This window comes from Equus przewalskii, unplaced genomic scaffold (assembly GCF_037783145.1).
Source record: "Equus przewalskii isolate Varuska unplaced genomic scaffold, EquPr2 ChrUn-1, whole genome shotgun sequence".
In the NCBI taxonomy this organism is placed as follows: Eukaryota; Metazoa; Chordata; class Mammalia; order Perissodactyla; family Equidae; genus Equus; species Equus przewalskii.
Window position 1 is genome coordinate 882,238 of NW_027228758.1, and position 13,612 is coordinate 895,849.

Consider the following 13,612-nt stretch of genomic DNA (forward strand, 5'->3'; position numbering starts at 1 on the left):
AAGGACCTCCTAACGAGTGGCGGCAGCCCCCTTAAGACCTCAGACACAGGGACCTGACATTAGATTATTGCCTGTGACCTTCCCGTTCTGTCATTCTTGGGCCTCGGTGCCTCCCTGGGGGAAGATAAAAGGGACAAAAGATGAGTCTGAACGAGTGAGCAGAGGGCAGGCAGGGACAGTGGCAAGGTCAACCTGGGGAGATCTGGTAGACTCCTGGAACCCGCCTCCCCCCATGTTAGCAAGAGGCTGGATCCCGTTGGGTTGGTGATCTCGCATATTTCAAAGTCATTGCATCTGTCCATTAAGAGACCTGGCTGGGTTCCTAAATTTGACACTAAATTTCTGTGCAATTTTGGGAAGATACTCAATTTCTCTGAGCCTTTATAAAATTAGGAGATTCATTCACAGAGATATACCAAAAAAGGAGATACCAAAACACACAAGGGCTTTTATACCTCCAGAGGAATTACAGTGCTATGAGGAGAAAGCAGTGGTGATGGTGGGCAGAATGGCGGAGGAGGTCGCACCTGTTTGAAGAGCCAGCCTGCCTTGGTGACAGGGGCACCTGGGTTCCGCTTCATGGAGTGCGAGCGCTTGCCGAAGGCGACGGCCTTGCGCGATGCTCGGGTAGCCTAGGGAGGCAGAGAGAGAAGCTGGCCCAACTCCCCCTCTCCTCCTTTCCGCCCAATCCACAGGGGAGCTGCACTGGGTGGGCGTTCTCTCCAGGGTTGCCCTCCGGTGCCCGCTCGCCGAGAGGCCCAGGGGTGAGTCTTGGGTCTGCTGCTAACTCCAGGGCACGACCTTTCAATTCTTTGGCTCTTTTTCTTACCTCTAAAATGGGGCTCAAAATAATAGTCCTCCTCGTCTCACAGTGGTGTGGGTTTTTTTGTGTTTTTTGAGGAGAAAATAAGATTTTTCATTTCACTCCTAGCCTATCCTTTTTCTACTGTCCTTGCTCCCTACCTCTTTCATAATGATTTCTGGAAGCCTTCAACTGCAAGTAAATTATTACCAACATCATCATCCTCTCAGTCCTGGTCATTCCTGACTGTCCAGCACACCACAGAGCAGGAAGGATGTACGATGCTCTCCCAGCTCCCACTGCCACGTGGACACTGTCATCCTCCCACATTCTGGCAACAATCTCTCTTTCTTGAAGCACCACCGATCTTCCACTGCTTAGCCCTTCTCATCACTATCAGCTTCTACGTCATTCTTTCAGAGTCTAAGGATTTTAATGTCAGTCATCCTCTTCAATCTAAGTCTTGCCATCACTGTGGCATGGTTCTTGAGGATGATCATCCAACGTCCTAACTTGATACTACTTGATGTCCTCAACTCCAAATCCCCCCCTTCACCCCAGCAACCCACTCCCACGGCCATACCTCAGACCTGGTCAGCACCTCAGTCCCTTTGCTGCCAACATCTTCAATTCTAACATTTCCGTTTTCTGACCACAACATTCCATCCTTTGGTCTTTGTCCCTCCGTTACTCAACTACACCAGCTTTTTATTCCACTGGGATCCCCAGCTTCTCAATCCTTCCCTTTTTTTCTGGATCCATCAGCCACCTCCTGGTTTTAGTTGTTTCCCTACAGAGCTTAGGTCCTTGGTGGAGTAGATCAACCGACTCTCAAACACCTCATCCTCTTTCTGCTTGATCTTCTCTAAAACTCGAAATCCCAGATTCATCAAACTATCCACCCTCCCGGCACTCACAGCCAGACCATGGTGCTGCTGGAGAAAAGCCACACTGTGGGACGGACGAGGCCAGCGCAGACCCACCGTCCGCACCCCAGCTGGGCTCAGCCCCAGATGCCAACTCAGCTGCGCACTCTGCCTGTTCCCCTCCGCCCTCCCTAGAGGGGACCTGGTCCCTCCTCCCTCCTCCACAGAGAGGACTGAGCTTATCGGACATGCCCTTCCCCAATCTCACATTCTTTCACTAAGAAAATTACTGCCTGTACCACTATCTCTGTCTCTTTCCCTCCAATTTCAAAAGAAGAGGTCTTGTCCTCCTCCCCAAGGCTGACCCGCCTGACCCGCCGTCTCTGAGCCTCGCTCCACCAACAGAGAATCCCCTCTTCACTCTCTCTTCAACTTTGCCTTCTCCACTCGTTTCTTCTCCTCAGCAAAATGCTCAGGTCACTCCATCTTAAAGCATCTGTCTGTCTGTCTGTCTGTCTTTCTGTCTCTGTCTCTGTCTCTCCCTCTCTCTCACGCACCCCCACACATACCTGAATGCCCCTTAACCCTACATCCACTGCCTGCTGCCGGGTAGCACCTTCCGCCCCATCCCTCTCTTTCTCTTCAGGGACAGGCTGCTGGGGACGGCCCCACTTCCTCTCCTCCTGTTCACTCCTGAGCCTCTTCCACCTCTTTTCTGAAATGGCTCTTGCAATGTCATTGAACTAAGGCTGTTTGGTCCTTGACCGTTCTAAAGCATTGGACAATATTAACCTTTCTGTCCTTCCTGAAACTTTTCTTGCGGTTTCTGTGACAGCATTCTTCCTTTTCAGGACCTCCATCTGTGGCCCCGCCTTCTCAGTCTCCACCTCTACTCTAAGTGTTGACGGACCTCAACCCAACTTTTTAAAATTCCTTTTTCTCGTTATCCATCGTGTCTGTGTACCTCATCTATACCCATTGCCTCAGTTACCAGCAATATGCCGAACATTCCCTAATCTCCGTGAAGACCTCCCTCCTAGCCCCCGTCCATTTTGTAACTGGTCTTCTGACCAGGATTAAATAAGTGCAAAGCCAAACTCATCCTCTTTCTAACCAAACCTGTTCTTCAGTATTTCTCATCTTGGTGAATGGTTCTACAATCCACCCAGGCGCCCAAGTCAGCACTCTGCCCGCCTCACGCTGCTCCCTCCTTCCTACGTTCCTTACACAATCATTCAGGCAGGGCTCACCACTCTGTCTTCCTAATAGTTCTTAAATCTGTTCTTCCCTCTCATGCTCCGCTGCTGTTGCCTCACAGGTCATCATCTCTTCTTGCTGTTCACCCTCTGCAATGAACTAATGTTATCTTCCTAAACACAATAGAATCATGTCCCTCTCCTGCTTAAAATCTCTTACCACCTCTCGTCAGTTAGAAGAGAATTCAAATTCCTCAGTACACACACAAGGACAGGTCCGTAAGATCTGGCCCTCTACCAGACGGGCTCCGCCCTGGTCATGCCAGACCCCTGGTGGTCCTCTCCCACCCCTAGGCCTCTGCCCAGCTTGCTCTCCCAGGGCCCTGGGGAAGCCCATCTCCCTTGTCCACAGACAAATCCCAACTCATCCTTTGAAGCCTAGCGCAGGGCTACCCGCCTCCACAAACCTCCCCATCCCCAGAGCTGTGAGCCTCTCCCTCCTCTCCGGGCATTTTTATACTCTAAAACTCATCACCACAATGGAATGTTGGCCTTCCGTCTCCTTCACTAGACTTGGAGCTCCTGACAGAGAGGGGCTTTTGTTTTCTTCATCTCTTCATCACCAATAAGCACTCAGTAAATACTGGGTAGAAGGAACGAGGAAATTGGGGTCTATTATAAAGTACCCCCAAAATTGGGAAATAAATCTTCTGAACTCTGCTGGTGAAAAGCCACATATAAGGGCTGAGATGAGTCATCTGAGGAAGTCATCCACCACCCTAAGAATATGCAAATCCCTAAATCTTCCCCTTTCCTTGCAGTCTATTATCTGTCAGAGTTCCATTTCGTCCCCGTACTTCACCCCTTCAGCCTTTCTCCTGCCAAACCCTCAATATCCCAGCCTCGTTTTCTTTTTGCCACAGCTTCCCAGCAACCTCACCCTTCAGGTCACTCCCCCACCTGCCTTTCCTGCTGTCACAGCCAGGCTAGGAGTACACCTGGGGACTGAAGCCGCACAGAGTCAGTCTATGGCCTCAGGTGGCCCTGCGACGTTGTCGGGAAGCATTTCCTATGTCCCTTGTTGACTGCTGTTGCTGCTCTCCTAGCCCCCAATGCCTCTCCACTCACCCCACTCCTCTCAGCAGAAAACTCTACCTCCTGCTTCCCTGCAAAAGCTGAGGATGTCAGGTAGGGATGTCTTCAACTTCCTGACCCCACCCCAGCTTCCCACCCCTCCCCTATGTGGCCTCAGGAAGAGCGCCCCTTCTCCACCTGGCCTCTGACTGCTCCTGTCGCACAGAGCGTGGCCCCTTGGCTACCCCTCTCTCCTGAACCTCTCTATCTCCTGGGTCATTCCCCTTCTGCCTCTAACACCTTGAAACAAAACAAAACAAAGAAAACCTCCCTCTATCTTGCATATCTTCTAGCTTCACGGCCCCCCATCCCCCTAAAAGTCAAGTTTCTTTAAAAATATTTTTTTTGAAACATTTCAGAAAAGCAGGGAATAAATCACCATTACATGTTGGTATGTTTCACTAATAAAACAAGATAAATAGAGCTGAAACACCCTGTGAGGCCCTCCCCAATCTCATTACCTTTTCTTCCTCCCCAGAGGCAACTGCTGACCCCAAATTAGTCAGCCTGCCCACGGTTATATGCTTGCACTGCAAATTTATCTAAACAAGTGTGCTGTTGCTTTTCATGTTTGTACATTTTACACCAATGATATATTCTTCATATTCTGCAACTTGCTTTTTACTCAACATTATGTTTTTAAGGTTTATCCTTGTTAATACATATAGCTCTGGTCCATTTTAATTTTTGAAGAGTCCTCCATTGTATGGCTAAGCCACCATTTATTGTCTACTTTCTCAGAAGAGCAGTTTCTCCTCTTCATTGTTTCTACATCTCCTGTCTCCTCTTTTGCCCCTAAGGGTTACTCTCTGCCCTCATCACACAGCTGGCACTGCCCCTGTCAGAGTCTCCAGTCACCACACGCTGCCAGGCCCCATGGACACATTCAGCCCTTATCTTATTGACCTCTTCGCAGCCTTCTTCTCTGGATTCCTTCTTCCTCCTGAGGCTCTCTTCCTCCCCCCTCCCTTTCTGAGCTCTCAATTGCCATGTCCTTCATGAGTTATTTTTCTTTTGCTGTCTCCCTAAATCAGTGGTTCTCAATGAGGGCGGGGCAATTTTGTCCCACGGGGGACATTTGACAATGTCTGGAGACATTTCTGGTGGTCAGAGGGTGGGTGCTACTGGCATCTAGCGGACTGCTAAACATTCTACAATGAAAGGATAGTCCCATCCCACAAAGAATTATCCAGCCCCAAATGTTAATAATGCCAAGGTTGAGAACCCCTGGTCTCAGTGTGGGTCTTCTACAAGGTTCTCATCTGAGCCCTCTTCCTTTCCCACTCTCCACTCCTCCTGTGTCACCTCACCTGCTCATTGGAGCCTGCAGAGACAGCTGGGCAGGCTAACATACATTTCCTAGGATTCCCGTCCAACAGCTGGCCTGGGGGCTGGACTCACCCGGACGCTGGGCCGCTCTGGAGGGACCTCGGACACCATGTTGTGGTTGGATCCGTCACTGCTGGTGGTAGCCGGGCGTCTTCCACCTGCTTTATTGGACATGTCCAAAGACGGTCTGATTTCAAGTTGACCAGAAGGGAAGAAAGGGACTAGTCAGAACAAGAAACAACAGAAGCTACCTCCCCCTTTTCTCCACCCTGCCCCACCATCCCAGTAGGGGCACACAATCGGATCCTCGAAACGCATCGAGACGCCATCTCAGTGGCTCCCTCAGCTCTTCTGAGGTTATATACTCGTACTCTTGGACATTTCCCTCTTTCTTTCCTGCAAATTTATTTTTAAAACTTAGACCCTAGGACTCTGGAACTCCTTTTCCTTCTAATATAAAAGACACAATGGCCCAGTGGACTATGAGATTCATTTAATTATCTTTTTTTCTTAATTCACCGAGCCAAGATGAAGAGAGGAACCAGCAGCTGGCTCTCATAGTTATATCAGACTCCCTCGGCATTCCCACGAAGGCTGCGGGGGGTATGCCAATATCAGACATGTCTACTCCTTTAGCTCAACCTGCGGGACGCACAAACCCGAGATCTGCTGGGTTCTGGGAAAAGTGGATGAGGTGGATGAGCTAATGGGTCTCAGAAGCTTCCAGTCCTCAGAACTGAGGTGAGGGACCCTAAATCCCTTCTGCTCTGCCCCCCGCCATTCTCCCCCTTCTTCCCAGCTACAAAGTGGCAGTGGGATAGTGGTGGTGAAGGTTGGAAAGGTCAAGCAGCAAGTGGTGGCAAACATACATTTTCAAGTCAAATTTTTTGTTTTCCTCTGGGACCTGGCCAGTCACTGGGTGTAGAAATGTATTCCGTCTTTCATTGTGGCTGTAGAGGCAAAAAAGAGAGAGAAGTTGTGGTAAAAATGAAGAAGGCAGAGACATAAACCAAAGGATTGACAGGCCTGCGGCAGTGACGGGTGACCATGGGGAGCTTGCCCATCTGTCCTCCAGTGGGACCCATGAAAGGCAGGGTGGAGGCCTGGGCTGTAGAAGCAGCAGCTGCAGGTGGCTGGGGGTGGGGAAGACACCTTTCACCAGCCAGTGTTACTACTTCCCAGAGATCCCCGAGGCTGGAAATAGCCAGACTCAACCCTCTTGGTGGTCACCCTGGGCGTGTGTGTGCGTGGGTAGGGAGGGGGCTCTACAGTCAAGATTTCATGTGTGGCAGGTTCTCTCCCAGGGACCACTGCCAGTGCTCCACATAAAAATTGCTCACTCATTATTTGCTGAAAGAATTCTCTTGTGACCTTGGAATTCTTCCTCTCCTGCTTTATGTTCCGTCTCTTTCTTTAAAGGAAATGAGAGATCCAGAAACCCCACTCTTGAGCTTGGGCTGGGCCCCGCCCACACTCTAAATCCAGGGTCTCCTGTCTAAGGGCCACGTGATGTAGCCAGACCTCAGGAGCTGTCAGGCATCGAGGTTAGTGCTGGCTCAACAGTCAGATCTATTAAGGGATGCTGTGGGTCGGGAGTGGGGTGGGGTGTCGCGAGGAGAGCCTGCTAGGAAGCAGTGGGGAGCGTGGACCAGGGCAGAGTCTGTGCAGACGCAGGTGGGCTCAGTACTGTGGAGGCTCCTTTGGGAGTCCTGCTGTGGTTCTTTGGGCTGACTGGATGTCAGGCTAGTGCCCTGGTGGCTCTCTGGGGAGATGGGGGAGGAAGAGCAGCAGATGGAGCTTGGAGAGGGGCTGGTGCAGTGGGTCTCAGCCACAAACAGCAGCCATTTGAGATGGATTCTGCAAGCAGGGGACCACCTGGCGAGGATGTTGTAGGAGATTCAAGCATCTAGCCAATGAGAGGCTGGAATAGTTTTACGGTCCTCTTCACCCATCCCTCTTGGGAGATACTTCGAGAGCCCAGAGCAGGTTCAGTTGACCCCAATAAGCAGGTGCTTGGACAGAGCCTACTGAGGCTGCACCAAGCTTGGGGGTCCCATCACTGGGCCACACGTGCACTCCCACAGCAAAGGGCCAGCGCTCTGCTTGGCCAGCAGCAGACCAGGTAGCACCGGAGGAAAGAGGTCTCAGCTTCCTCCCTTCGGCTGCACCAGAGAAGGAAAATAGCTTTTTGGAGACCCCCTTTCAATAGCCCAGGACACAGCCAAGCCCTTGGTCTGTCTGCTGAAGCTGAAGATAATATTAAAGGGTATTTTTTCAGTTTCCAAACCAGTCAGGTTTAGACCGAATCCAAGGACAGGTAGGATAGAAGCACCGTGAGAGGAGCCACAGCCTATGTGGAAAGCTGGGTTTTGGAGCCCAGGCTTGCTGGCCGTGACCCTAAATCTGGCTGTGTCCAACACGCCTGGGTTCTGACTCTTAGCCTACTGACAACCCACTCCCCACTTCTCAAACGTTATTCCCTCCTCCCTCCTAGGTCCAACGAGGATGCTCTCTTCAACTTAACTGCAGGAGGTCTTTACAAGGAAGAGTAGCTGCTTCTATGCACCCTCATCCCCGGCCCGGCCCCGCCTAGGGGTCAGGCAGGCCATGAGAACCAAGGTTCTTGAGGCACTAAGTTCTCTGCTTTTTCCCAGTGGCACAGGGCACCTGCCCCCCACCCCCGAGTCCCCTTCTGTTCTGCATGCTCCCTGAGCTGACTCTGCAGGCACTGCTACAGACACACCCAGAAGCACACCTCTCCTGTCAGCTGGTGCAGGCCTTTCAGGGCACGGTGACTTTCTCTCTGCCCCAGGCTCTCCTACCCAGCGACCCCTACAAGGGACGTCCTCTCTCTATCCTGGCGCCACCAATTTCAAAATAGCCTCCCTTCATAAGCACTGCAATGCAGCAACCACTGACCTAAGTACTTTCCTTCTCGAGGTCACGTCGGGCAGGCCCCCACTCCGAAACCCCGGATCCAATGAGCTGCCAACTCAGCCCGCTCTCACTTAACCCGGTTCGCTGTCCACCGAGGAGATTCCTACCTGACCCGTCGATCAGCCCGAAACTTCAACATCTTTTGGGCAGCTCTGTCCCCCGTTCGGCAGCCTCAGAGGACCTGCCAGCCACCCTGCTCCTACCATGCCTCTGAGAACTGAGTCCTCAGGTTCTGGTCCTGCTTGTGGCGCTGGGGCCGAGCTCCAGGGTGAGCAGGGCTGGCAACGCTGGCTCCCTCCCCCACTGGCTCTGGCACCAGGGATGAGGGAGGGGCTCTCCCTGGGTGGTGGCAGGGGGTCTCCAGGTGCCCAGGGGGCCTGCAGCTTCCTAGCATTCAGCAGAATGCTGCCATCAGAGTGTCGGAAGAATAATATGCGAGCGGAGACTGGATCCTCCCAGGTCAGGTCCCTGAGGAGACAAGGCTGAACCGGAGAGACGGGCATGCAGGGAGCAGGTGTACAACTTTCAGGTAGTCCGACCTCACTGAGCCAAGGACACAGAGCAGCTGGGCGGGCCAGGAGTCTGGGGCTGTGCTCCCGTCTGCACGGCAGAAACCCACGCCAGCCCCACCTGCAGGAAGACAGTCGTCCCTGCCCCCTGGGCTCCCGCCGGAACACAGGCCCTGGGCTGAAGTCAGCCTACTTCTCGGAGCCCCTTCTGCTCCCGTGGGCGCAAGGGTTAATGAGGCTCCAGACTCACATGCTGTCGTTGCTGCCTGCCGGGAAGCTGCGGTGGATTCAGTCTCCTCTCCTCTCGGCCGTCTGCACAGGAGCAGAGTGAACGAGCGTCCTCTGCAGCGTCCCCTGCGCGCTCCCTGTAGACACAGCCCCAGCTTGCTTGCCCTCCACTGGGGCGGTCCAGCCAAGGAGAGGCAGGTGGACACGCGGCACGGTGCTGTGGAGCCAGAGCTGATGGCGGGGATCCGCTTCTTCACCGAGGTAAAATCGAAGGAAAGCTTCCTCCCAAAGCTCGTGAGGGAGAGGGCAGCAAAGGGGACTCAGAGGGGGTCACCGTGTGTGCATCTCTGAAAATCTTCCCAGACGCGACATGGTAAACTCCATCCGCCACTGGCCACTGTCGGGTCTGCTCAGGGGCAAGGAGGTTGCATCGCCGCTAATTCCCTGGGACTCTCCAGAGGCCAAAGCCGGTCAAACCTCCCCGTTTCCTAGAGTCTTCCACGTCTGAGGGTCCTTGGACTGCAAGGGCCTTCTGCAGGCATCTCCTCCATCCCCCTGCCTCCAGGCAAGCCCACTCTGCAATCAATCTCATCAGGTGCCTGGGTGGTTTGTAAAGGGTTCTAGCAAAGGAAGCTCCAGACCCATTGTTACCTTATACTGCCCAGATGTTCTTTTCTCACATCAAATTTCAGTTCCTCTGGCTTTCAATAATATTCCATTTTTGTCTTCGGATGACACAATCCTTTCTGACCAATGTGGTTCTTTTTAGCATGCTGTTGACATCATAGTCTGTTGTCATGGCGATTCTGTGACATCACAACAGACACTGACAGGAGGGCAAATCCAATTTGTGGATTGAGGACAGAACTCGGTCAGAGAACAATGCAATCAGTGGACGGAAAAGCAAATGGACGACGTTATTATTGAACCACAGTGAGACAAACTGGTCGGCTACAGCAGGGGTCCACAGCTGCTGATATTTAGGCAACTCATCCCAAATCCAAAAGGCCAACAGACTCAGCCATTTAGTGTCGCTTTTGCAAACGCTTTATCCTGGTGACAAGAAGCTCCAGCTTCCAGACCCCATGGTTCCCTGTCCCTCATCCAGGCACTTGAGCCCTGTGACGGTCATGGGGAGCTGGGCCCTCCCTGAGGCCAGGCTGAGGTCTCTGCCTGTGCACAGTAAGTGCCCAACAGACATTTGCTGAATGAATGAGTGAACAAATGAACAAAAGAAACTCCACACTCTGATTCCATCCTTAGCCGCCTGCCTTTGGCGTCTGATATCCTATTACCAAGGGCTCCCCCATCTTTGCTCTCTTAAAATTAATTACTTCCTCTCCATGACAGCAGCTCTGTTTCTGCCCCCTCAGCCCCTCACTCAGTTCCCCTGCCTGGCTCCCCCTTGAATAGATAGCTTGGCTTTGATCCATCTTCATTAGGAGGGGAAGAAAATTAAGCTCATCTGCACAGGAGGAGGAGGTGGAGGTGCACTGGGAAAATGAGTTTTCTTACTCTAGAAGTAAAAATATCCCCTCCCCTTCAAGCTGAGCACAGGGGCCTCCCACAGGCTTTGCTTAAGCTGCAAGTTAAATCACTTCTCCCATGCCCAGTGAAGAGAGCCCCAGGGAGCAGGAACGAAGGCTCAAGGTTTCCCCCCGCTTGTTGAGAGCTCTGACATCCTCAGGGTTAAGTCAGCACACAGAATGCCTAGCTAGGGTTCTTTTCCTTTGCCACTAAACTGCACAGAATGACAGGTTTTCATTTTAGGTTAGACACCAAGAAGAACTTACTAGCTGCAGAACATTAAGGAAGGGAAACAAAGATAGGTAATCAGTTTTCTCTCTATTCTTCTCTTTCCTTGGGGATGTCAAAAGGCCTCCATTTTTCAAGGACAAATGGTTATGAATATATCTCCAAATGGACCTCTTAAATTCCACCCAAGGAAAGGGAGAATCTCATGCATAAAGGAGATTCGGGGATGGAGGCAGGAGCATTACTAAACTCCCCAGCCGCCCACTAGGCGGTCACCTCAACCAGTGTGCCTCTGAAGGTGGCCCCAACGGCAGCGCCATCAGCAGAAGGAGAATCTCGCAGGACGAGGCCTTGGTCCAAGACCCAGCATGAATTAGGAAGACTTAACTACTTTGGCCCTTAATTTTCTTATCTGCAAAGGAAATACCTTCTAATTCTATGAAATCATAGCTATAAACTTACAAAATGTGAAATGTTTTATGCATAAGAGATAATGGCTATGATCATTTTGCTTAAAAACAAATCAAGAAATATGCCAGGTGCCAGAGGTAGAAAATGGAAAACACAGGGTTTCAGGCTTAAGAAGGCTGTTCGTGGGGCAGCGGCTATGCGAGGGGGGCCACCATGCCAGAAGTGTTCAAACCAAGAAATTACAAAGAAAACAGCAGCTCCTCTCCACTTTCTAGGCATTTGTCTCTCCATCTAGTTGGGGCCTTTTTACAGTTCAAGAGACACTGTCAGCCCAAGTCCTGGTGACCTCCTCACTACAGAGATAACTGTGTACTGACTCATCTCCAGACATCTGTCCCAAGAATCAGCATCTATCTGGAATGATACCTGGCACTACGCAGTCAGAAGCAGCAAATTCAACCCGGGTCTTCACACCCCTTTGCAGGCACGCGCGTCTGCACATGTGCACACGCACACACACCCCCACACACCCAGGCTGGATGCCCAGAACTCCCACCATGATAAATATTGAACAACTAGAGAAATGCACTCACCCCCTTCCACCCCTGGGCCCCTCTTGGTTATCTGCCCTACGCCAAGCTGCCTCGTTTCCATAGCTCCTTAGAATCTGCTGACAGAGGATTAGCCCTGGCCAGGCTTCCCCGTCGCAGGAACGCTTTGGTTTCTGGCATTACAGCTCATTAGATGGAGAGAAGAGGTGAACGGGAAGGAGGGCTGCCTGCAGCCCACCCCTCCACTTCCTTCTCTCCCAGCCAGCAAATTCCAAGCAGGGCTGTCCTCCACAAGGCTGTCCACATTGCAGCGAGGACGAGGACGTCTGCTGCGCGACAGAGGGGGAAGGTGGGGGGAGGAGGGGAAGGTGGGGGAGGAAGGGAAGGTGAGACAGAGGGGGAAGGTGGGGGAGGAGGGGAAGGTGGGGGAGGAAGGGAAGGTGAGACAGAGGGGGAAGGTGGGGGAGGAGGGGAAGGTGGGGCAGAAGAGGGGAAGGTGGGGGAGGAAGGGAAGGTGAGACAGAGGGGGGGAAGGTGGGGGAGGAGGGGAAGGTGGGGGAGGAGGGGAAGGAGGGGCAGAGGGGGGAAGGTGGGGGAGGAAGGGAAGGTGAGACAGAGGGGGAAGGTGGGGGAGGAGGGGAAGGTGGGGCAGATGGGGGAAGGTGGGGCAGAGGGGGGAAGGTGGGGGGAGGAGGGGAAGGTGGGGGAGGAGGGGAAGGTGGGGCAGAGGAGGGAAGGTGGGGGAGGAGGGGAGGTGGGGCAGAGGAGGGGAAGGTGGGGCAGAGGGGGGAAGGTGGGGGGAGGAGGGGAAGGTGGGGCAGAGGGGGGAAGGTGGGGGAGGAGGGGAGGTGGGGCAGAAGAGAGGAAGGTGGGGGAGGAGGGGAAGGTGGGGGGAAGGGGGGAGGAGGGGAAGGTGGGGCAGAGGGGGGAAGGTGGGGGAGGAGGGGAAGGTGGGGGGGAAGGTGGGGAGGGAGGGGAGGTGGGGCAGAAGAGAGGAAGGTGGGGGAGGAGGGGAAGGTGGGGGGGAAGGGGGGGAGGGAGGGGAGGTGGGGCAGAGGAGGGAAGGTGGGGCAGAAGGGGGAAGGTGGAGAGGTCTGCTCCTGCTCTCCAGCTCCCCTCTGGGTCTCCTCATCATTTTCAAGGAACTTTATCTACTCCAGTGTTCCGTCTCAGTTAAAAACAGCTCGGTTTACACTGCCAACAATCCTGATGTGCCTGATTCCCGAAGCTCCCCTAGTCATTCCTAGGACAAAATACATTTCCAGGCTGCCTCCTCCCCTCTGTGTCCCTCTGTTCTTCTGCCTGTCCCTGCCACACACACAGACCCAGGGGGTCAGGCCCTAGTGGCACCTCTAGGAAGGAGCCCTCTAAAGACATTGTCTCTTCCACGTGCTGCCTACAGAGCAAAACACCAGCTCTGCAGGCTCGGGGGACCCAGCTGCCAGCCTTATACTTGTCCTTGCTCTCTCCTCTCCTCTCTGCTCTGGTCTCACTCCTGCCTCCTAGGCCACAGTAATTTCCAAAATGGCAAGAATAGGGTGTCCTCCCCGAAGCAAGCCTGGAACATCTGAAAATGCTAGGTTACTGGGCTGAGTGGCTAGGAGATAAGATGGTGCTGCCCTCCTTCCTGCTCAACTCTGCCCATCCTGACAACCCCCCATCCCTACCCGAAAGGGTCAAAACACATTGCCAGTCAGGGAATGCTGGGAGAACTTCAGCCTGAGCTCGGCCCCTACCTCACACAGAAGCAGAAGAGCTGGCTGAGTAGCCAAGGGATGGAAATCACAAATCAGGGGCCAGATCCAGTTCCCTCCCTTCCATCCTCTGCCGGGGTCCTCCCCCACTCTCGCACTGTGCTAGCTCCTAGCCCAGCCCTGGGGTGGACATCCTTTTA

The 13,612-nt window shown here is 53.2% G+C and overlaps 1 protein-coding gene across 50 annotated transcripts in view; it reads right to left on the reverse strand.

Annotated features, from left to right (window-relative positions):
• PLEKHA6 (pleckstrin homology domain containing A6) overlaps positions 1-13,612 on the reverse strand; it is a 135,052-nt gene that overhangs the window by 36,775 nt on the left and 84,665 nt on the right. For all 50 annotated transcript variants that reach the window (XR_011537062.1, XR_011537063.1, XM_070608763.1 and 47 more), the window contains 3 exons: positions 6,197-6,277; positions 5,400-5,514; positions 528-632 (listed from right to left, as the gene is read on the reverse strand). Coding sequence is in view for 46 of the 50 variants with exons in the window: in XM_070608763.1 (XP_070464864.1) it covers positions 528-632; positions 5,400-5,514; positions 6,197-6,277 (301 nt within the window). In the remaining 4 variants the exon portion in view is untranslated. The remainder of the gene's footprint in view (positions 1-527; positions 633-5,399; positions 5,515-6,196; positions 6,278-13,612) is intronic.